Source organism: Branchiostoma floridae, chromosome 4 (assembly GCF_000003815.2).
Source record: "Branchiostoma floridae strain S238N-H82 chromosome 4, Bfl_VNyyK, whole genome shotgun sequence".
Lineage (NCBI taxonomy): Eukaryota > Metazoa > Chordata > Leptocardii > Amphioxiformes > Branchiostomatidae > Branchiostoma > Branchiostoma floridae.
In genome coordinates this window covers 13,545,515-13,567,926 of record NC_049982.1, presented here as the reverse complement: position 1 = coordinate 13,567,926, position 22,412 = coordinate 13,545,515, and the positions used below count along the sequence as shown (strand labels likewise).

The 22,412-nt window shown below is 41.4% G+C and overlaps 1 protein-coding gene across 8 annotated transcripts in view; it reads left to right on the top strand.

Annotated features, from left to right (window-relative positions):
* Positions 1 to 21,594, top strand: part of LOC118413855 (fibroblast growth factor receptor 2-like) — a 58,332-nt gene extending 36,738 nt beyond the window's left edge. For 4 of the 8 annotated variants that reach the window (XM_035817429.1, XM_035817427.1, XM_035817431.1 and 1 more), the window contains exons 3-19: positions 517 to 789; positions 1,227 to 1,400; positions 3,212 to 3,384; positions 3,603 to 3,726; positions 7,794 to 7,984; positions 8,312 to 8,359; positions 9,035 to 9,179; positions 10,033 to 10,253; positions 11,128 to 11,267; positions 13,140 to 13,255; positions 14,034 to 14,144; positions 14,482 to 14,669; positions 15,349 to 15,471; positions 16,571 to 16,641; positions 18,495 to 18,632; positions 19,147 to 19,252; positions 19,811 to 21,594. In XM_035817429.1, coding sequence (XP_035673322.1) covers positions 517 to 789; positions 1,227 to 1,400; positions 3,212 to 3,384; positions 3,603 to 3,726; positions 7,794 to 7,984; positions 8,312 to 8,359; positions 9,035 to 9,179; positions 10,033 to 10,253; positions 11,128 to 11,267; positions 13,140 to 13,255; positions 14,034 to 14,144; positions 14,482 to 14,669; positions 15,349 to 15,471; positions 16,571 to 16,641; positions 18,495 to 18,632; positions 19,147 to 19,252; positions 19,811 to 19,987 — 2,519 coding nt within the window. In that variant the 3' untranslated portion in view covers positions 19,988 to 21,594. Of the gene's footprint in view, positions 1 to 516; positions 790 to 1,226; positions 1,401 to 3,211; positions 3,385 to 3,602; positions 3,727 to 7,793; positions 7,985 to 8,311; positions 8,360 to 8,625; positions 8,768 to 9,034; positions 9,180 to 10,032; positions 10,254 to 11,127; positions 11,268 to 13,139; positions 13,256 to 14,033; positions 14,145 to 14,481; positions 14,670 to 15,348; positions 15,472 to 16,570; positions 16,642 to 18,494; positions 18,633 to 19,146; positions 19,253 to 19,810 lie in introns of all 8 variants that reach the window. The other 4 variants (XM_035817435.1, XM_035817432.1, XM_035817434.1 and 1 more) reach the window with 4 other exon arrangements.
* Positions 21,595 to 22,412: the final 818 nt, after the last annotated feature.

Genomic DNA, 22,412 nt, shown 5'->3' with positions numbered 1-22,412 from the left:
GACAACTAGGGAACTGACCAATGGGGGACCAGAAAACCTAAGTCCTGACTTCCTAGGTTACTGTGATAAGGCGGCTGCTGCTGTCCAGTGCTGAGAAACATGTCAGAAGTTGGCATTTCCTGGGCACATGTCCCGTTTTAGTGCATACTGCACATGATAACAAGTAGCAGGCAGCTTATGCTTGTCGTAAATGTGAAGAATTTACTGAATGGTTCTTCAGTTTGTGATAAATGGCCTTAAAATAGCATCTGACAAAAATCTGGGGCAAACTGTAACGACTTAACATAAAGTATGTTCTTAGAAACTGACATACGAAGAATGTTGTTGTTTTGAAGCTGGAAACATGTATGGCACATCTCATCCAATTGCACCTTTCCTATGGTTAGGATAGATTCTCTACATGTTCTTTCAGAGAGCTTTTTCCTCACCTGTTATGTCTGTATTTGATGTATTAAGTGCTTGCTACATTTCATTTCAAACACAAATTTAACTGGTGTCTGTCTTGTCTTGTTGCAGAACCTCCATCCTGGAAAAGCTCCCAACAAAAGGACATCAGTGTGTCATTAGGACAAACAGCAGAGCTTAGATGTAGAGTAACTGGAGACCCCAGACCTGATATCACGTGGAGCCACAATGGAAACATTATTCAGGACGAAATGCCAAGATATGACTTGGGCAGATATCGATTGACTATTGACAATGTCCAATGGGAAGATGAAGGAGTCTATACATGTATAGCTGAGAATCCCTTGGGAACAATACAAGGAAATATCACATTACATGTGCATGGTACGTACATCTTCTCAAACAGCACCTCTGTTAGATGAGAATTTCTTCACACTTTCTGTCTTCTTTCTTTCTAGCTAAAACTAAAAGATTCATTCCTGACTTGTTCCTCTGACCTCTTCATTTCATCTAAAATATTTCACAGTAGCTGTTCCTATGTTGTATTGAGACATGATTGCTCACAGCAACAATGTAGATTCAGTTGTGATGGATGACTTTCTAGTAAAGTCTACATACCAGTTCATACATTATTGCATCCTTGAATCAATGGTATTGTTAGGAATTATTGTTTCTCATGGTAGAGTTGTTTTGTTTGTGTCTAATTAACGAGTGTGCCCTCATGCAGTTCCCATCTCCCTAACCTAACCTCTCCTCGCATGCCCCATCCTCCATACTGCATGTTGCATGCTCGTGCCTAGCCATTAGTCTGTATATTTCAGAGAGAGATTCAGACGATAATTTCTCAGGCGACGGAATCTTGATGGACACCATAGGTGCTGAAGGTGTGGATGATCTGGATGTGAGAGACCTGGCCGCCCTGAGGGATGCTGGGGATGATGAGGACTATGCTGCAGATGAGGAGGAGGATGAACCAGGGATGATTCATGATGATGGTATGCATGGTGTAATGGGTTCTCAAGTCAGATGTATGATAGAATAAGGGGCTGTTTCCAGGACTCATCCCTGGGACATGTGTTTGCTTGTTGCGACAAACTGCAATTTCAGACCGTCTGTCAAAAAAATCTGGCGTTCATGATATGTAATCGATGAAAATGTATTTTTGTAAGCTTAGAATGACAGATTTAAAAACATGGTCTCCCTAACAATGATATGAAGGACAGGAAAAATTAGGCTATAGACAGCCCTGATTTATAACCATGTTTTTCATAAGTTAGACTAGTAATCTTTTAGACTATTCAAAGATTGGTGAAGTATTGTTACGTTTATAACATAGCAAATATACAGTACCAAAGTTACACACTATGAGGATTTATCGCAGTCAGATTCTGAAATGCGTTTTTCCACAAGACTAGTATGCTAAAACCCCTTTGACGTTGATTGGATGTCAAAGGAAAAGTTACTCCTTCTGGATTAGTGTTGGTATCCTTACCTTACACCCCAGAGGATGTGAGATGCAAGAAGAAAATTGCAGCTTTTCTGTGTTACCAGCAGTTCCCAATGACAGAACTTGGCATGCTTTAGTTTCCTGTCCTGTTGGATTTCCTGCTTGTTCCTTGACAAGGAACAGACCCCTGGTCTACAGTAAAGCTTGCATTTTCTTCCAAAACACTTTAAACAAAACTGTGCAAATGTGGAACAAATTTCATGTGTTTTAAAGTGACACTGGGTTTTGAAAGGATTTCAGTAACTGTGACACAGTAAATGTTTCATGGTTTTGTTTAGTTGAAGACATTACTGCAGCAATTGTATGATAAAGATATTCATAGTTTAAGCTAAAATTCTTGGCCATTTGTGGTATCTCACTTCTTAGTGTGAAAACCTCATTCCTAGTGGGCCTGTTAAGACCATGCATCACTGCATTGCTGTGGTTTCAGTCATTTACTTTGAGGCAGATAGGCATATTTTAAAATTCTTGGCCATGTGTGACAATTTTGACTGGTCTGTTGCACAGTTCATATCTCGTCTTGCAAAATAAAGTTAGGTTAGAGTCAGTCAAATACAAAGCTAGAAAGTTGAGAAACAAACAGTATGTGACTGACTTTGTGTCCCCTTTGACACAATTTCACCAGTCTAGAAGTGCAAATATTGTACGTTTTTGTGTTAGATTCAAACAACAGCTTTCTTCCAAATGTCATGAACTTTTCCACGGACTATGAAAGGTTAAAAGCCAGTAAGACATTTACTGACATGTTCTCCAATGGTGATATGGTAGAGTAAGACTTCCTCACTCCTTGAGTAGAGCATATCCATCCATACTGGGTGCTATCTCCCAGGTACAACACAGTTTCCTTAGTGCCAAATCCACCTTTATTATTCTTTACCAATGCAGAAAAGTTGGTTTTGCAGCAGTGCGGAACTGGCCTACTGTACTTGTGCAGCTTCCGAAGACTGCACTCTGTCAGACCTCATTCATCACAACCAATAAATGGACAATGCTGTGAATGGGTCCCTCCATAAGCGCTTGTGGGCACAGTAAAGCCAGTTGCCCTTGTCTATCAGGATCCCCCCCCACGATCCCGCACTATTATTCCCATCAAAAGCCAGCTTTGGGCGAAATGATGCCTCAAGTCTCAGGAGCTTCTGTCTTATGAAATTAACTGTAGGTGTGGCTGAAGGTATTAAGTTTTGCGAAGACGTTGTGAGAAGAGATCCACTACAGATGCAGAAAATAACAAAGCTTGAATGATGTTTTACCAAGAAAGGGATGAAATCTAAAAAAAGGAAATTTTTGTTGTTCCTCCAGCTCCCCATGCGCCAGTGTGGCAGAAGCCAGAAGATAACCAGAAGATCATCGCAGCCCCTGCTGGGAACACAGTCAAGATGCGCTGCCCAGCGACAGGCAACCCTCGCCCCACCATCAGGTGGCTCAAGGACAAACAGGAGTTCCGAGAGTCGGACAGAATGGAGGGCTACAAGGTGGGGCAATGTCACTTGTTGACACAGGATGTTACAACAGTTTGTCATTCACTGAGATGGTAGAAAAAGACAGTGGAACGAATGACACAATGGACATTTCCCAACCATGGTGTGTTCGTGTCCCAATCAATTTCCAAATGCTGATGTACTTGAAAAGTATCTCAATGTTGAGGACTAATATAATTGGTCTTACAACGTACATGTTTTTTATATTCCAGATCCGTAACAAGCACTGGAGCCTTGTGATGACTGGAATAGTCCCATCAGATGAAGGGTTCTACACCTGCATCATCCAGAACGACTATGGCAGTATCAACCACACCTACGAGTTGGATGTCATAGGTAAAGGCTTCGGGATATTGTTCATGCAACAAAACTCTACAATACTTCCCCTTGTTTAGTCTAGAAAATGGGGAAAACTTGTAATAAGCCAATAACCAGTCAGGAAGTCCAAGGTCTAGGTTAGCTGCTGTACATGTGGTTTGGATTAATTCACTGTTGTCTCATGAGGGGTGGGGTTCTGATGGTAAGATATCCCTTTAGGACATGAGTGACACACAAGTGTCAGGTGTAGGTTGACGTTGATGTATAAGCCTGGTAGTCTTTTGCTCTGATTAATGAAGATCTATAGGCAGTGGAGATGGAAGCTGGCCAACAGAAACTGAACAGAAGGAGCTGAGTCAGAACCTGACAGGTCTGGTCTATCTTAATTCATTGGTCCTCCAGACTAGTAGTCATCCTGAGATGCACCCTGTCTTTGATCCGACTCCTGAGACAGACAGAAGGACACTTGATGATCAGGACCAGATGATGGGGTCAACAATGAAGTTATTGCTTAGAACAACAAGTTACAGTCAAGAAAGGAGAGATGGGGGGAAAATACTGATTAAATGTGGAAGGAGGACGGCTGTATCTTGCAGCTTAGAAATAGGAAAAAGTCAAAAGTTTGTTGCCTTTATGTACTTGAGTTGCTAACAGTCGAGCCCTGTAAAACCTCATGCTGACATACTTTCCTAGATTAGCTCACAGTTAACCAAACACCCCCAAAATTCAATTTGTCTAAAATGATAGTGAGCTCATGTGGCAGACATGCAAATCATACATGATTTTTACATTCCATATGGAAGCGGGTTGTCTTTCCTGGTATGTTTGACCCTTTTGACCTTCAACAGGAAGGAACAGGAAGCTAGATGTGAAATCGAACCTTCCCTGTAGAATTTGGGTCCTGTCACTCAACTGGCAGCAGTCATTTATACCTAGCCTAAATTTCCAGTTTACTTCTGGGAAGGTTTGTTGAAAGCAGTCTTAAGCTCTTATTTATTAGAAATCCATGTGGAGGAAAAGCTATTGCCAGGCTTATCTGAATGAGGCAGTGGAGTAGGGTAGTGGATTACCAGGTGAGATGTAGCAGTTCAAGGAGGTTATTCTAGAAGTTCTGTTGTAGTTCATGGCATGAATTTGATTTATTCTCGAGCTCCTTCTTTCTTAAAGTCCGATCTAGGTGTCAGATGATACCGGAAGCACAGGGTCAGGGCATCCAAAATGTTCTGTGACCCTTCAGGAGGGCCAGAGGGGAGGGGAGCCGGATGTCACCTCCTTTCAAACACAAACACAAAAGACACAGCCAAATCCCTTAATTGGATTGTATTTGTAGAAACTCTGGGACTGGTTTTTAGTACGACAAGAGCTGGCAGAACAAGTGGAAAGCAACTGCCACCTTAAAGACTAGCTTACGTCTCAGCTTATGTTGCCTCCATGGTCTAATACCTTCTCGTTCATTGCTTTTGTGCTGCATCATGGACTGTATGGCCAATGCTGGAAAGACCTGAAAATGGGTGTGGCATTTAATAGGTGCTTCTTCTTTGCCCTGAAGGAAACTACTGTGGTGTATGATTAAGTTGACCTAATGTTATCTGCCTCATGGATTTGGTTGCTGGTAGGCTGTTCTGTCCTTTTCCAGTCAAGTGGACCTTGACAGGCTGTACCAGTCACTATGCTGGCAATGATATACCCATTTCAGACATTTTAGGGCATATATTTTATTCAGCTGGTTTTAGTTTTCAACCATATTTCATCTACCGTAATGTGGTGGTATGAATAATGTGCTGCGGGGTCGGGAGGGCAGGGAACCCACATTCAGTATCTCAGCAAGAAGACCTTGCATGTGCACCTCGTCCCTGCTATGCAGTCTCTGAATTCCTCCTTTATCTACCATTATCTGCCTAGACATGCTGAAGAGACAGTCAAGGTGCTATGTTCTACATTTCTTATTAATGCCTTCCTGTGCCCTACTTACATGATGAGCAGATTACTGTCTGACCAATTACTGGATGTCAGCTTTGTTGTCATGATTTACCAGAGGTTTACTTCCTCAGAAGATCAGAGGCAAATTTGTGGCTCTAAGTTGACACTGGGGGGAACGTATGCCACCAAAGGCTTTCAGCCTGGTACAGTGTATCAAGTAAGATTAGGGGGGAAAATCCTGCTCCTAGCGAGTCAAGTTGACCCTATGAGTCTAAATTAGCCTTTCCTTTCATTCAGATGCTTTTGGAAAATAAACACGTATACTTATTTTAAAAAAAGGAAAAGGAATGTTTTGTGAAATATTCAATCTCTACCTCATATTGACATGAACGAAGGCAAGTTTCCAGAATTAATTTTTTTATAATGAGGAAGGGATAACTGTTGGTGAAACAGAGTCGGAAAAGTAAACAAGAAGTTAGCGTGACTTGCAGTGTCTCTTGAGTCTGAGACAATCCCTCACCCCCCACATTGAAGCCTTGTAGTATCAGCTCAAATGTTCTGGTTTACATTCTTGGTCACTCTACAGGAAGGAGAAAGATTCTCCTTATCAAATCCCAGTGTTTAGGTTTGGTCCTATTCAAGGCACAGATGAAGTTTCGTATTCAAGCTGTGATGTCAGATTCACTTCAAAGGATTTGTGATCCTTTCATAAAACTTACAGCATTAAGTTTGTTTTTTGAAATCCTACATGTGCACTAGTCTCTACCAGACTCCGGATCGCTGGAAAATCGTAGAAGTGGAACAAATAGAGAGGAATATAACCGGCCAGGGAACAGCTCGCGATCCCAGGAGTCTGTCGACTTTCGGTTTGATGAAAGGCCATAAAACTGATCCGCTCATTTTCTGCACAAAGACAGTAGCTTCGGAGTTCAGATTATTTAAGCCATAAATCAATTAACGCGCCGTGGGGCGCGTCTCTCAGCGTCCGGCAAACGCGGACTATTTCTATAAGCCTTTTTCGGTACAAACGTCAAACTGTTCCCAATCCTTGATTTTATAACGATAACTTACATTTAGCGGTTTTAACGACCACTAAATTTTCATCTTGGCTACTTTTTGATTACGCGAATCCACCCCCCTCCCTCTTGATGCGGCACTGTTTACGGGTGTCAAGTCATGTTTATACTAGTACGTTCACAATCATGCTCCATTTCGTAACCGAAACATGCGCACACAACACTAGTAATTCACACAGGAATAAAAAGTGTGTCGTTCTTCAAGAAATAAACATCTATTTATACGGAAAATTTGTCGTAATTTTTTTACAAACGCAAGGGTATCAAAGCATAGGTATGAAAGCATGGCGTGTTATCATACGCAAACAAATTCGTTACGAGCTGAACTTCGCTGCGTATTTACACAATTGTATTTATCAATACTATTTCACACTACGCTTTCAAAGTTTCTCCATACAATTTACAGAATGCTTACGATATTCACGTTTTGCTAAGAGGTTACATAAATCTCCAGAAAATGCCAGCGACATCTTAGCGTGCAGACAACAGCAGCAGAAATGGCGTCAAACCAAGGCTTTCTTTAACCTCCTTGGTCACACAAAGGTTATTTCTATTCATGTACTTTTTTTTTCGGAATTTAAGCCTGTAAACTGCCGAGTATTAATTTTAGAGGAAGGTCACATGTGACAGGCTCGCCCCGCTTGGACCGTCACGGGCGAGTAGGAAAGCAATAAAAGGGTTATTTAGCCACTTCGCACCTATTGGATAGCGATTAGTGGACATCAAACAAGACACCGGGATTCCACAGACTCCGACGATCGCGTGCTGTTCCCTGTCCGGTTATATTCCTCTGGCCGGCTTACTCCTCTGATTTGTTCCATTTCTACGATTTTTCCAGCGATCCGGAGTCTGGTAGAGACTACATGTGCACTGGTGTGCTAGTAACAGGAATATATTTATCAGCAACATAAAAATGCCATGGAACTTGCAACACAAGTTGACATGAGAGAAAGCACCCCATTGATAAGATTGCTGAGCACCAAATAGCTTGAACTCCGGAAGGTCAGCCCCTTGAAATACCAGATTGGAGTAAAAGAAAGTGAATAGGAAGAGCAACGCTTTATGTTCTTTTTTTTTCTCCCATGGCAGAGCGATCCCCAAGCCGACCGATCCTGGCCCCTGGGCTGCCCCAGAACCAGACTGTTGTGGTGGGGAGCACAGTGGACTTCCAGTGTAAGGTCTTCAGTGATGCACAGCCACACATTCAGTGGCTCAAGCACTACGAAGTAAACGGGAGCTACGTGGATGCCAATGGCAAACCCCATGTCAGAGTGCTGAAGGTATGTTCCCACGCACGTAACAAATGGACACCATAACACGAGGGCAATAAGGAAACACACAGTATTTAAGGCAACACAGTTAATAAAGAAGAACGACCTACATTGATTTCAATGAACTGGTGTTTCATGTAACCTCAGTAAGAAAATGAAAACCTCACATTATCTTAAAAGAAAGGCCTCGGTGACGGGTTTTGCAGTTTTGTGTGGTGAATTGGAAAAATAAGTTTGGCTTGAGTTGGCTTTTCTTGGTGGTGGAAAGCAAGGAAATTGTGTGGCAGCCGTTGACATTTGTTTTAAAAGAACCCCTGTGTCGTCATGTTCTTCCAGAGCTCCAGCATGGACTTTTCAGATACGGATACCATTCCTATCGATGATGTGAGTGGAACGGTGACGGATTAAAACTTTCCCCTTGGAATTTTGTGGTGACAGTGCATTGAGAACCTCAGCTTAAAAACGGTACTGAGGCGGACTGAAAAAAAGTTCAAACCCTGTCTTTTCAAGTTCAGCATTTGACCAAAGTTGCCTAAGTACATGAAGAGCTGAGAGTTTCGAAATGCCACAGGCTGGAAACCTAAGGTGGTGGGTCGAGCAATCTTGTTAAGCAAAGTATGTTTAATGTTGAATGTGTTATACTTGTGCAGACTTCTGGGATAGGTAAGACAGATGCGGCAGAAAAGCTGATAATAAGGAACGTGGAGCAATCGGATGCAGGGAAATACACTTGCCGCGCTGAGAGTTACCTAGGGAGCGTCAATCAGAGTGCTTGGTTATTTGTTTTCAAAGGTAAAAGTTTGTAACTGGGAGAGGGTAGAGTAAGAGGGCTATGCATGAGGCCATGCTGCAGAACATTGTATACTTATAGTTGGCAAAATCCAACAAACAAAAAAAATAGAGAAAAAAAGTCTGCCTGTCTCACCTGTTTTTGGTGGATGAGATGTATTTGGCAGTATGGCCTCCTGTGTGCCTGAGCAGACACAACACGTACACACCACACACACACACCAAAACTGTAAAACTAAATGGTGGTGTTTTAATTTCCCCTCCATCCAGACAGCGGATGTGAATAACACAAAGCAAGACCTGGAGAAGCTGGTCCTAAGGAATGTTACTGAGGAGGATGCGGGACAGTATACTTGCTTGGCGGGGAACTCTATAGGCTTTTCCTATAACTCTGCTTGGCTGACTATTATACCAGGTTCGTAGGCAGCACATTCGGATAGAGCACTAGATTTGTTACCCACGGATTCTAACTAGGGAAGTTTGTAGGAAGAACTAGAGAATGGGTGTATTTTCATTTTGTTGCATGAGATGGATGACTGATCTCCTCACCTCTGCTTACTTTCATCACTCCTCACTTGTTTCTACCGCATCATACTAACATAATGGTGAAGCTAATCTCACATAGATGATTTGCTTATCTTCTTCACACACTAATCCAACAAGACATTATTACCCAACAGCTTTCAACCAATCATCCAACCATTCATTTATTCATTCATGTATTCATTCATTCATATCATTCATATCATTCTCAAGCAATGTTACGTTTGTCTCTAGACCAGAATGCCATCTTTATATTCATCCTCACCTTCATAATTGCAGTACTAGTAACTGTGCATTTATTTCTCACCAGTCATAACTAATGAAGTAAACATTACTGCTGTGTGCTTTCCATGATTTACAAAAAAGCCACTAGTTTTTGTTCCTTTAAGCTTTGGCTAAACTTTCATGCTGCTATTGTATGAAAGAGTGGCATTAACATCTAATGTATCACTTACTTTGATTCAGTTTGAAGAAAGTTGTGACATGGTCAAGGATAGATGTAAAGACATCTTGTTTGCACATTTCAAAGTTGTTACTGTTTTTCTATTGTATCACCATATCTAAGTCCTTGTGCTGAAATGTATTTATAGATAAAAAGTGCATCATATCGTAGTTTAGAGAATCTGTAATTGAATCATTTATCCATGTCCATCCAAGGTTTGTTATTTAGCATTGTGATGAACCAAACCCTGGTAAGCTACAACCCAGCATGCTCGTTGTTCCAGAATATCCCACACCCCCGACAGTGGAGACCAGAAAGCCTGTCCAACCCGACAAGTATGACATCGCTGCAGAGATCGCTGTCTACTCTGTGGGCGGTGTCTTCCTACTCACCATCTTTGCCTTCGTGGCCATCTACTACTTCCGCTTCAAGAGGAAACAGGTGCCCAAGAGCAACGAACCACCACTCTGTCAACTGAAGAAACCCTTACACTTGAAAAGACAGGTGAGACAATTGTACTGTCAAGTACATACAGGGGACTCCACAGGAGGCCAACTGGTATCCTACTGTAGCTAAATAACTTTCTCTCTGGCTTGTCAATTGCCAGACTCCATTTGCACACAAGGCCCAATCAGCAAGACAGTTCCTGCCTATCAGTGAGGTGCAACAGAACCTTGGGAAGGGGTGGTGGGAGTGACTGACTGAAGGAAGCAGTAGTTTACATGTGTAGATGGCGAGTTAAAAGTTATTCCTGTCTTGTTCCTTTCTGCGGCATGGATGCACCAGCAAAGGAAGACTGTTTCAAAGAGGCCTAGATTCATTAGGAATAACCTAGACTTAAAACGACAGGTAACAACCTTCTTGTTGTGTCCCTGGTTTTCTTGAATATGGTTTTGTGGTCGTCATCTTGTTTACCTTGATGCCATACAACTGTTCACCCAGTCTTTAGCACATGTGTACATTAAAACCAACCCATCCATAAGATTCCAAAGCATCTAAAAACAGAGTTTAAGATTCAACATCACTTTCTGCTTTGAATACTTTTCTACAGCATTTTCTGGTGAGACCCTGGATTAGTGTTGTTGGTTATAGTAGACATGTCCTGATAATATCAATGTTACAATCACATTGCTACACCTACTGCCGTCTTAACTGCAGATGTTTGTCGTACGTTTTGTAAAATGGTGTCTTTCTCTGTTAGCTACCTCTTGAACTTCTAAAGGTCAGTCTTTTCTGTCTCTTGTTCTGTCAACAATCATTTTTGTAACTGTCATATCTGTCAGTCTGTTTTTTTTTCACCCTTCTTTCATGTACTTAAGTTGTAGTTGTCCAAAAACTCCAGTTTGGAACAAGCTCATAATTGACTCTTAACTTGCAGGTATCACTAGAGTCATCTTCATCTATCAACTCAAATGCACCGCTGGTGAGATTACGAAGTACGAGACTGTCGTCATCATTAGGGGGTGTCACTGAGTACGAGTTGCCCCTCGATCCTGACTGGGAGTTTCCAAGAGACAGGTGAGCTGCGTAGGATTCAGGAACCTAACACATAGTCTATTGGTGAAAAGTATCACAAAGTAGTGATTGTGCTTTTGCAAAGGTTGATGGCTAAATGGCTGGGCTGAGGCGTAGGTACAGATCGTCCTGCACTCTCGTCCTTTGATCATTCAAGAAAAAAAGGACCATTTAGTGGGCATTCTTCAAGGCTGCTGTACAAATGATGTAACCCCTTCCTTAATTGTTGTCCTTAATAGGTACAAATACCACGGACATGACAACATCATGCCCAGTTACTTCCCAAAGCTTCTCAAAGTACTTAAGATGGAGACATTAAGTCCCGTCATTAGGAAAGATAAAGGATGTAACAAAATTGCTTTGCTTTACAACTAGAGGAGCAGCGTTGAGAACAATAGCTGATGTGTTTTTACTGCATACCTCTAAGTCAGGAGGAAAACTTCTGAAATGAGCCGTGTGAGAATCTCATGTTAATTGGCTACCTTGTCTAAGAAATAGAAGAAATCAGAAATACAATGACATGGCTGTTTGCATATGTTGGAAATTGTTGCATTACTTATAATGCATGAACCTTAACAATGAAGGATTGAAGTTTCTCTCTCGGTATGGTGGTTGGGTAAAACGTGTGACTGAGCAGACACAAAAGTATTGTGCAAAGATCACACATTCACATTGTGAAGCACATTAGTGACAGGCGGGTGGTAACAATGATTGTGTTGTTTTGTCAGTGCAGTTCTAACTGCCCAGTAATTGTGCTCAGAGAGAGTAAGTTTTGCATGCATACCTGGGTTGACCTTGTGTTCCTCGGGGTATCTTTGTCCGACCTTAACATGACCTAGACAGGTGGAAGATGACACCACACAAAGGCACAACTATGGAGCATAATTACCTTAATAATGACAATTGCATGTTTACCTGCAAGCAAGAGATTCCTTCCTAGGCGAGAAGCCAAAAGACTAGCAGCAAATGAAGATTAATGCATGGAGCACATTAAATGCAGTGAACAAAAGAAATCAAAGTTATTGATCTCAGTAATGTAGGAAACACAGAATTCTTGTTAAATTTGTGTCAGGCTTTGATCTAATCTGTAAGTGTTCCACCCTGTAAGTAAGTGTATAACTTAAAACTGTCAGCGCCTGTGTGACAATCTAAGCGTCATAAGAATGCGATCCTGTCATAAGCTACCAACAGCAGAGTATTTCTACTAGCTCGTTAACCCGACTAAGACAGGTGAAACAAAACGGCTCGTGAAAGATCCTGATTGTTCTGTTCCCCTGCTACCATGTGAAAGTGTGTACGGTTTGTCCTTGTCTGCCAGCTCGCCCAATTGTCACATTATGACGCTTGACCTGCGCCAGTATGGGTCGCCCCTGGAATTTTCCTTGAAGCAAGAACAATACAGCAGACGATCGTTAACACTTCAGTTGTAGAGGTCTCTGGAAAATATACCATCAGCTATGGTGGAGCCATTAGGGAACATCTGGGCACTTTGAATGCCTTGTTAATGAGGTGATTAGAAGGGTAAGGGCACTATCAGTTGTAAGTCTTAGGAACTGATGTTACCCTAGTGCAGGACGCCCCTCCCCAGTATTGAAAAAGTATACTTGTTTAGCTGTAAATACTGGTGACTTGAGAGTGAAGAAGACACAGATTTAATACCATGCCAAATAGTGTATAGAAAGTGCAAGAGGAAAGACTGCAAAAGAATTAAGAGCAACTTCCCAATGTCTAAAAAGAAATAGTCTCTTTAGGACCAAAATGTATACATGAAAACTACATATATCAGGGAACATTACCATGCAAGAAATGAGTAGATGCTGTTTAAAGCATGTGGAAATTTGCTTGAACTTGAACTGTCCACAACTTTCCTTGCAGATTACATCTTGGTAAACCTCTTGGGGAGGGCTGCTTTGGTCAGGTGGTGATGGCTGATGCTGTGGGCATCATTGAGAAGGAGACAGTCACCACAGTAGCAGTGAAGATGCTGAAAGGTAAGGGAGAATCCATTGTGGCAGTTAGTGTGGGCAATGTGTTCACCTCACAAGTACTGATGCACAAGGTTAAAAGAGTTAACAAGATGGGTACATGTTAGGTACATGTGGCTCCTTTGATGGCTAACCGATCCCTGAAGCTGCTTCAGTGACATTCTGAGCCCTGGAATAGCATCAGATACCACTGTGAAAGGCCAAGTAACCAGACTCCCCAGCTTTGATATGAAGTCAGGAGTGGGAGAAAGTGTCAAATTCCGAGAATCCCACAGCGCCCTCCTGTTTGTAGACCAAAATAAGTTGGGTTGCTCGTCTGTGGGGGCGCCCAGATGTGGCTGAGAATGCTGTAAATATTCCCTGTTTACACTGTTTTTGGTGTAAACATTCCCAGCATACAGAGTTGTGTGTCATGAGAGAAGGTCTGGTGTGCCAGGTCACAGCTGCTCCGTCCACCCTTACTGCTGTCCCAAGATCACACCACACATGAAAATTAACTACACTTTGATTTCCATACATTTAATGTTCAAGGTCATTAAAGATTGTTTTGTTAGTGGATTAAAGTGGCTTTATAAGAGAAATTGTCATATCTGTTCTTGTTGCAGATGTGTCTACTTCAAGATAGTTAGGTGAAGTCTACATCAAGACATATTACAGTTCGCTCAGTATAAAGACAATTTCAATGGCAGTGCTGTTTTTCGAATCATGTATGAAACTTGATATGTACAGCCGCTTGACTGACATGTGTACCTCTCTGACCCTGTTATGTGGTTCCACCCTACAGAGGATGCCACGGAGCGCGAGCTTGCCGACCTGGTTTCTGAGATGGAGACGATGAAGAGGATCGGCAAGCACAAGAACATCATCAACTTGTTGGGCTGCTGCACTCAGGATGGTACGCCACACTTTTCACTATGATCTAACCTGTTCTAGAGTATCTAGAGCATGGGGGACAAAAGTGTTTTGGAAACCAATGAGAATGGTTCATACTTGATTTTTTCATGATATGATGAATTTAGAGCCACTGAAAGCAACAGACAATATGAAAGGATTACAAAACAAGATAGAAGTAAAGTTCCAAATTTCCTCTCGTCCTCAACACTCAATGATGCTGTTTAGAAAAAGCCATTGATCACTCTTTTAGTGTTAGGAGAAGGCTATAGCAATATGTCACTTGAGATGGTATGAATATGTTTTGAAAACTGGCATAACAAGGAATGTGTTCTTCCCAGGTCCCCTGTTTGTAATTGTGGAGTACGCAGAGCACGGTAACCTGCGTGACTTCCTGCGGTCCAGGAGACCGCCCAGTATGGACTACTACAAAATGGCGGTAGAGTGTGACAAGCCGCTCACCCACAAAGATCTGGTCTCCTTCGCCTACCAGATTGGCAGAGGGATGGAGTTCCTGCATTCGAAAAAGGTTAGAAGATAAATCATCTGACATTACATCATAAACCTTGGAGCAGATAATAGTAGTGGGGAATGATATTTTGGAATGTGTGCAAGATAGCTGTTACTCAAGCAATTGGATTTCTTTTTTAAATGGTCAGACGTTAGCACCCAGTAGCTTTCGTCTGTGACTGTTTAATTTTAATTTGTACATATGTATATGATGTACACTGTAGCTGTATTGGGCAGTGCTGAGTTTGAGGAAACGTAAATAAATCAGGCTTTCCTGTGTCTGGATGTTTATGACCACACTATGATGTCATGGGATGGGAAGGTGCCTATTCTGTTATCATTTTGAAAGCATTGACAGCCAGGTGTGGGCAGGTTTTGGAACACAAACAGGTCTTACCAAACATCAGGGTCAAATTATAGGGTTTAGACTTTTCTCGTATGACAAAGGGGTTGAAATGTCACCCTGCAAAGTAGATAATTATAGACTCTGAAAAGCAATAGGGAAAGGTTATAGTCTCGCTAACTTTAAGTATTCTTACAAAAACAACTTTCCCTCCCCCTTTACAAACCTGCAACCAACAAAGAGGAACCCGACTGTCTTTTCTGTGAATGTATCCCTTGAATGTTACAGGTGATGATAAAAACATCTATTTAGGATAGAACAAAGTTTGCTAAGTTCTTGCTCTGTTTCACCACAGTGTATACATCGAGACTTGGCAGCAAGAAACGTCTTAGTTGCCGACGGGAACGTGATGAAGATTGCTGACTTTGGCCTGGCGAGGGACATCCACAACATGGACTACTATAAGAAAACCACAAATGTAAGACTTTAGCTGATAATTCTGCAAACTGTGCACAGGAAACTCAGTATCTATCCTGAATGAGGAAGGACTGTATGTAGAGAAAATAGTTGGGAAGAATTACTCTGATCAGAAGTTGCTATATTGGTAGTTGCTGAGGTGCAGCGACTCGTGACATTTGTTGCTTAGTACAGCTTACAAAGCAGTCAACCTCTTATTACAGTTTTAAGTGTGCCATGTTGGGTAATGTTTTTGTGTGGATTATACTGACTTACATGGAGATTATGAGATTTAGTATCATTTTGGCTTCTATTCTTGACATAAATTAGCTGAATAGATCGCCCTTCAATGACAACTGTGGCATCAGAAACAAATCTTTGACAGTAATTTATCACGCAGAAGGGTCTTTGAACTGTGAAAAAGCACAAGAAAGTGTTTCATGAGTGTTGCCAGCTTGGGTAGGATCAAAGCATGGATCAACCTAGTCAACTGCCTGTGAAATCATATTTCTCAAGAGTCCCAAACAAAGCTGCGGCCTGTCACCCTACCAGCATGGCCTGTGGGTCTTCATTAGCATTGCAAATGTGAGGCTGCGGAATGCAGCCGTCCTGCAGGTCAGGCCTGGGGGAAGTGTGGCCAGCCAGGTGAACAGGCTGCTCAGACAGTAGTGCCTGGCACACAGAATTGGTGTATTTGGTTCACATATTCATGTGCAGTCATCATGGATAACTTCATAGAATATGAGAATGGAAGTGTGTCTACAAAGTTTCAGAATGTTAATGCCAATTTTTGCACCCATAGATAGGAAATACTGTTTTAAGATACTTTGTGTCTGCATTAAGTCCAAGTGATTCTTTTTGCAGTATATGTGTATGTTCAGTGCATTTTGTAATGTTAAAGATTTGCTTTCGTTCTATTTTTGTGAACACATGACAAGACAGGGCCTAGACAACACAAAACAGTGCAGATATGCAGCTTGTACTCTTCAGTGTAAACATATTATGTTATGCCATAAGGTGGTTTACCTGGTATGCAATACAAACTATCACACAACATACTCGTGGGCAAAATCTATGTTGTATCCTGGAGCAAAGTTCTGATTTTCCCCTTTTTTTTCCAGGGTCGCCTCCCAGTGAAATGGATGCCACCAGAGGCACTGTTTGACAGGGTGTACACTACACAGAGTGATGTGTAAGTAGTCAGTCTCAATGTCATGCTTCTTTGTTTATGTTGAGGTGTGTTGTTTAGCTCCATAGCACGCCTGGACGAAAGCCCATCTCCTGGCAAAGAATGTTACGTAAACAATAAAAGAGGAAAGTTAGGGGAGGGGGGGTCTTTATGGAGACTTGATAGTTTGTGAAAGAGAAAATATTGGCGGAAGTCCCGTCAGGACGAAAGTTTCAAAGACTTGCCACTGATGACATCCTTACTAACAGTTTTACACAACCGGCTTATTTTGTACAGAAATGAAAAAGGTTAAGATGATTACTAGCTAAGGGCTTTCGCAGCACAATCCTGCAGCCAGAACCGTATCTGGTGTATTGGCCTTGTAACATGTACAAATGTAAATCAGTAGAAACTGTTAGGTGTTTCCATAGTATCAGTATGTTTATGATACCAAGGTCAGCCAGCCACAGTGTTGGAACTCTCCATGGGTGAATCTCATGTCTGGGAGACACATGGGAGAACATGACTTACATTCAGACACCAGAGGACAAATTCACACATTCAAAATAACTCCATGTCTTCTATCCTGGTAGTCAAATAAACTGAGCTAGACAAATAAGCTGACTGACTCCAGCTAGGCAGGAATGTATCTTCTGCTGTGGGAGTAGGAAGGGTTTATGTTTCATCTTTTTTGTGTGTGTCTTTGAAGTTCATAATCTGCACCTAAATATACTGTTTGTATATCATACTTGTTTAAGCCATTACCATTTCTGTTCATCGAAACTTATTTTTGGTAATCAGCAAGCCTCTCTAAAGATGGTTTTGGAATTTATAACGTACACAACCCATGTAGAGGTTGGCTTCAGTTCTTCTAACTTTGTTTTGCCAAGGATATGGCAGAGTGATCAAGTTGCAAGTGTGGGGAAAGGACCTTGTATGATGTTATCTTGATTGACAGAAGCTATTGTGTGATGGAGACTGCATCCAAAGTGTTTCCAGTTCTCAGCATTACAGAAAAGTGTCAAGCACACATTCTGTGTGGTTTTTCTGACAGGGCATGTTTACGCTTCCTCGTTGTAGCAAATCATTGCCACAAATGAAGATAGCAAAGGGAGAAACAACAAAGGGAGAATCATTTTTTGTGGGAAAACACATGCTTATGTTCTTTTAACAATTGAGGGACATTTGTAACATGTTAAAAGATAGCATGAACGATAGAAAGCCAAACAGACATGTTTAGCAAAAACACCATGGATGACAACAAAGCAAGAACAGGAAAGCACACACATCGTTGTGCAATGTTAAGAAATGAACACCTGTATTGTGAAGTGAAAAACACAAAAGAGTAGAGCAGCCCCCATGCTGTTAGAGCCTGAGGCACTTCAGAGGTAGGAAGCTGGCAGGGTCTGATGGTATCTGAAGGTACCAGACCTGAGTAGTCTGGCCAGGTGAGCATGATGTCACCTAATCCAGGTAATTACCAAGAGGTGATGGGAAACAAACAAAGTCCCTGTTTTGTATACAGTCTGATGCACCAACCCCCCTCCTATCCATGCATGCAATGGAAGATGGGTCATATTATGTGGAGCAGCAGTCTGTCATGCACTTGGCTGAGACAACTTAGTAACTCTAGACTACAGAAATTTTGGAAAACAAAGAGGGTTGGGATGTGTTTACATGTATGTGCAAGTGATCTTTAAACTTAACCCTTACCTTTTTCAACAATAAACTAGGAAACACTTGGAAAGAGATATTGGTTCGAAGTAAGAGAAAGTCAAAACAACAATGCACAGGAAGTCCTCCTAGACACAGTGGATGGTTACAGAGGCAAAAATAAGTGGTGTAGATGCCTAACCAATCATGTGTCCTTGTTTCAGGTGGGCATTCGGAGTGCTGCTGTGGGAGATCATGACGTTAGGTGGCGGCCCCTACCCTGGCATCCCCGTTGAGGAACTCTTCAAACTGCTGAAGGAAGGACACAGGATGGAGAGGCCACAGAACTGCTCGGCTGAAATGTAAGGAGTCCATTCTCACCTGTTGTGCTGGATGTTAGACTAGATATCTAGCTCAAGTCACAGAAAATGCAGAAACTTTTCACGTAAAATAGTAATATCTTAAACACAGAAAACTTGTATCTATCAAGCAATGACCTTGTGTTCATAGCAATTACTACTAGGGTGAAAATAATCCCATAATAGCAATTACTACTACTAGGGTGAAAATAATCCCATAATACAGGTATGAAACCAAGGAAAGCCATTGTGTAGAGATGATGTGTGTGACCATGTATCGTGTAGAGATGATGTGTGTGACCATGTATTGTGTAGAGATGATGTGTGTGACCATGTATTGTGTGTATGTATTGTGTAGAGATAATGTGTGTGACCATGTGTTTGTGTGTATGTATTGTGAAGAGATGATGTGTGTGACCATGAGTTTGTGTGTATGCATTGTGAAGAGATGATGTTTGTGACCATGTATTGTGTAGAGATGATGTGTGTGACCATGTGTTGGTGTTTGTGTGTGTAGGTACGAGCTGATGCGCTGGTGCTGGCAGGCCAACCCCAACACCAGACCAAACTTCAACATCCTGGTGGAGAATCTGGACAGGATGCTCACTCTCTCAGCCAATGAGGTGAGATCTTACAGGACATGTACATATTTAACTGTAACAAGGTCCCAGATTGGCTACAGTTAGGAATGTTGATGTATCTGCGAGTTGTTTGGATATATAAAAAGGTTCTGGTACAAGGTACATAGGGTAAGTTCCCCAATTAGTGGGGATTCGAGGACATGGTTTAGTTAGCATCATTGTCTTGTAACATGGGTTGTTGATTTTTATGTGGTAATAGATCTAGCCGAAGTAGGCAGATGAGGAGTCAGAAGTTTTATGAACCGAGTGGTTACACTGGTATTAATGTCTGCTTGGATTAAGTGTCAAGGCTACTATGATGACCTCTTTATAGGCTGTCAGGTCTGCGAGGTGTTATTCAGTGTGGACTAGTGGGGTGCAGTTTAGGTCTCCTAGCAGAAATGATATGAATTGCAGGAAGGTGTGGGCAAAATTACTGGTATAGTAGCGCCACCTTCTGACTTGATATGGAAGTGCAACAGGTACAACAGCACTAAGCAATCAACATCTAGTCATGAAGTAGAATCAGTTTCTAAACCAAAATTTCATCATTATTTACAGGACTACCTGGACTTGGAAGCCCCCCTGGACAGTTTCACGACGAGCTCCTCCCAGCCTCCCAGTTACCATGGCAGCAGTGATGATGTTTTTGAAGAGGATGCCAAGGTCGACACCGTCATGCTCCCGCCTCAAGCTCCCAGCAGAAAACCCACAGATAACAAGGAGACAACGATATAGGCTTCCCAGGCCTGATGTCTTTTGTACCAAACTGTCCACTTTCAACACATCACTAATTGTATATTACTTTGTGAACAAAAATAATCAATTTGTATTCAGAGACTAGTAACAATGCTATTTGTGTATATAAAAAAAAACTCTAAATGGTAGCATTGTTCACTGACAGCTAGACTGAAGTGGGCAGATTTCTGTAACTTTGTACTAAAGTGTATAGAAACTACGGTTAAGGAAGCATAGGGTAAGGGCTAGAGCTAATGCAAGCTTCCAAGACAGTATTTTAAGTCTTCCTGTGTTTAAACTGTAAGACAAGACAATTGTGTGCCAACTTGTAATATACTGTATGTTAAACTCTGGGTCATTGGTTTCAACATGTACAAAGGACTATCATACGTATATGTGGGGGTGTATTATATGTAGAGAGGGAAATGTTGTTGCCTGTGCCAAGACCGGACATTACCTCCCCTTTTCTGATCAGGTGTCTTCCAGGAATGTCTAAGGGAAGACATGATGGTGAACTAAAGAAGCTGATGTGTTATCATATGGTAGTCGAAGCAGGTATCAGTGGGGAGAAGGGAAGGGGTAGAGCGGAAGGCAACAGGAGTTTTAGGGCTGAGAGAGCAACAAAGTTTGTAAAATAGTAAAAAAAAAGTTTTCCTAATCCAAAAGTATTTTACCAAATCTTTTACAAAAGTTTAGAGTTGGAAATACCTGCAATACGTATCAAAACCAATTTGGATATTTATTGAGGAAGTGAATATATTTTTGATTGTTTGTGAGAGAGGTGAAATTATTTATTCATATTGCCAAAAAGTCCAAGCCTTTCTAGGTGAAGTTCTTTGGTATCAAATGTAGTAAGCTTTCAATCAAATCACTATTTAGTCTAAAAGATCTGTATATTATCTGTATTGGTCTTTGTGTCCTAGAGAGATAAAGTAACTGTTATACTGCCTCACCATCCCCTGTGGGGACTATTAGGTAGAGTTAGAATCTTCAGGTCTCAGAAAATTGTCATGTAGGAAAAATAACTCACAAATATTTGTTTTTAAAAATGTAGAACCCATGGCTTGAATTGCAGTTTGAACTTCTGCAGAAATAGAGCATAGCACTGATGAAATTGCATGTACATCTTCAGGTGTGGTGTTTTTCCTACGAGGAACATTTTCTAGAGACCTGTTCTTAGTTCCAAGTGACGGGGTTCCACATGTACAATCAGCAGCAAGGATAATCATTGTGTGGTTTTTAAATGTGATCAAGCGTCAACAATCAGGCTTGGTCTTATATCAAGAGTTAGATCTTTATTATTGGTGCATACAGGAGTTTGGCCCCCTTACCTCTGCATCCCACCATTTGTATTATATCCACATTTTCTAAGATTTTGTCTTAGTTCTTTTTACATTATTACCTCCAAAGTGTCAGAATATGGGATGTTACAGCTGTTCTTGTTTGCCTGTCTTCCAGTTCAATATTCTCATGTAGCTCACTCTCTCTAAACAAAGTAGGATTTCAGGGAATTCCCATGTGCCATAAGTGATTGGAAGAAATCTTAGTCTTCTACAGGAAATGCATGATCTTTGTTATTTTTCTTCATTGAAACTTTTATACTCCCATCATTTTGTTTTCTTAATGTACTAGATACTGTATTAGGTAGGAAAAAAATCTCTTTCTGAGCTCCCTCTGTAGTTGGGGCTCTAGTTCACCTTTTTATCTAGTTATGTAACAAAATATTTCATACATCTGCACATGCAAATGTACATGTATATATACTTCCAAGTAAGAGCAGTGAAAACACCACCGCCAATAATGTAATTACATGTTAAATAACCTCTAGTGCTCGGCATTTCTCTAATTTCTTGCCATACTTGGTACATACATGTAAGTACCATCAGTACCATGTAGATAGGAGCACACATTTAGCAGTTTGTTTTGCCAGTTTTCTATCTGTAGTTTTTTTTTTCTTCGTTATGTTGATGGTGCATTTAGGTACCTGCGTTAACACTGCCATTATTGTTCAGTAACAAGGGCACTAACATAAGTTCCTCGGAGTACATTTGGCTGTCCTGGGGTAGGTTGACTTGGATGTAAGGGATGGTCAGGAATGTGACAGGCTGGATGGATCTTAATTGTAGCTTGCAAGAATACTAGCAGTCCCCTTGCCCAGTTTGAATAGGTGACATGAGATTTCGTGTACTCTGGTAAAAAGGCATCCCTAGCAGTAGAAATGTCAAACTTCCCGTAACAAAAAGGCCTTCCCACATTCAGGATGGCAGCACCAGAACATGGGATTTTGTCTGCTCATAACCAATCATAAACCAGCATCTGTCACTATTGATCTGACCATTCTTTACTGGTGGAAGACAGCCATTTTACTTTGTTTCTAGAAAGCAAGCTTTGAATTTACCGGCTGTAATTTCTCTGTACAGTTATG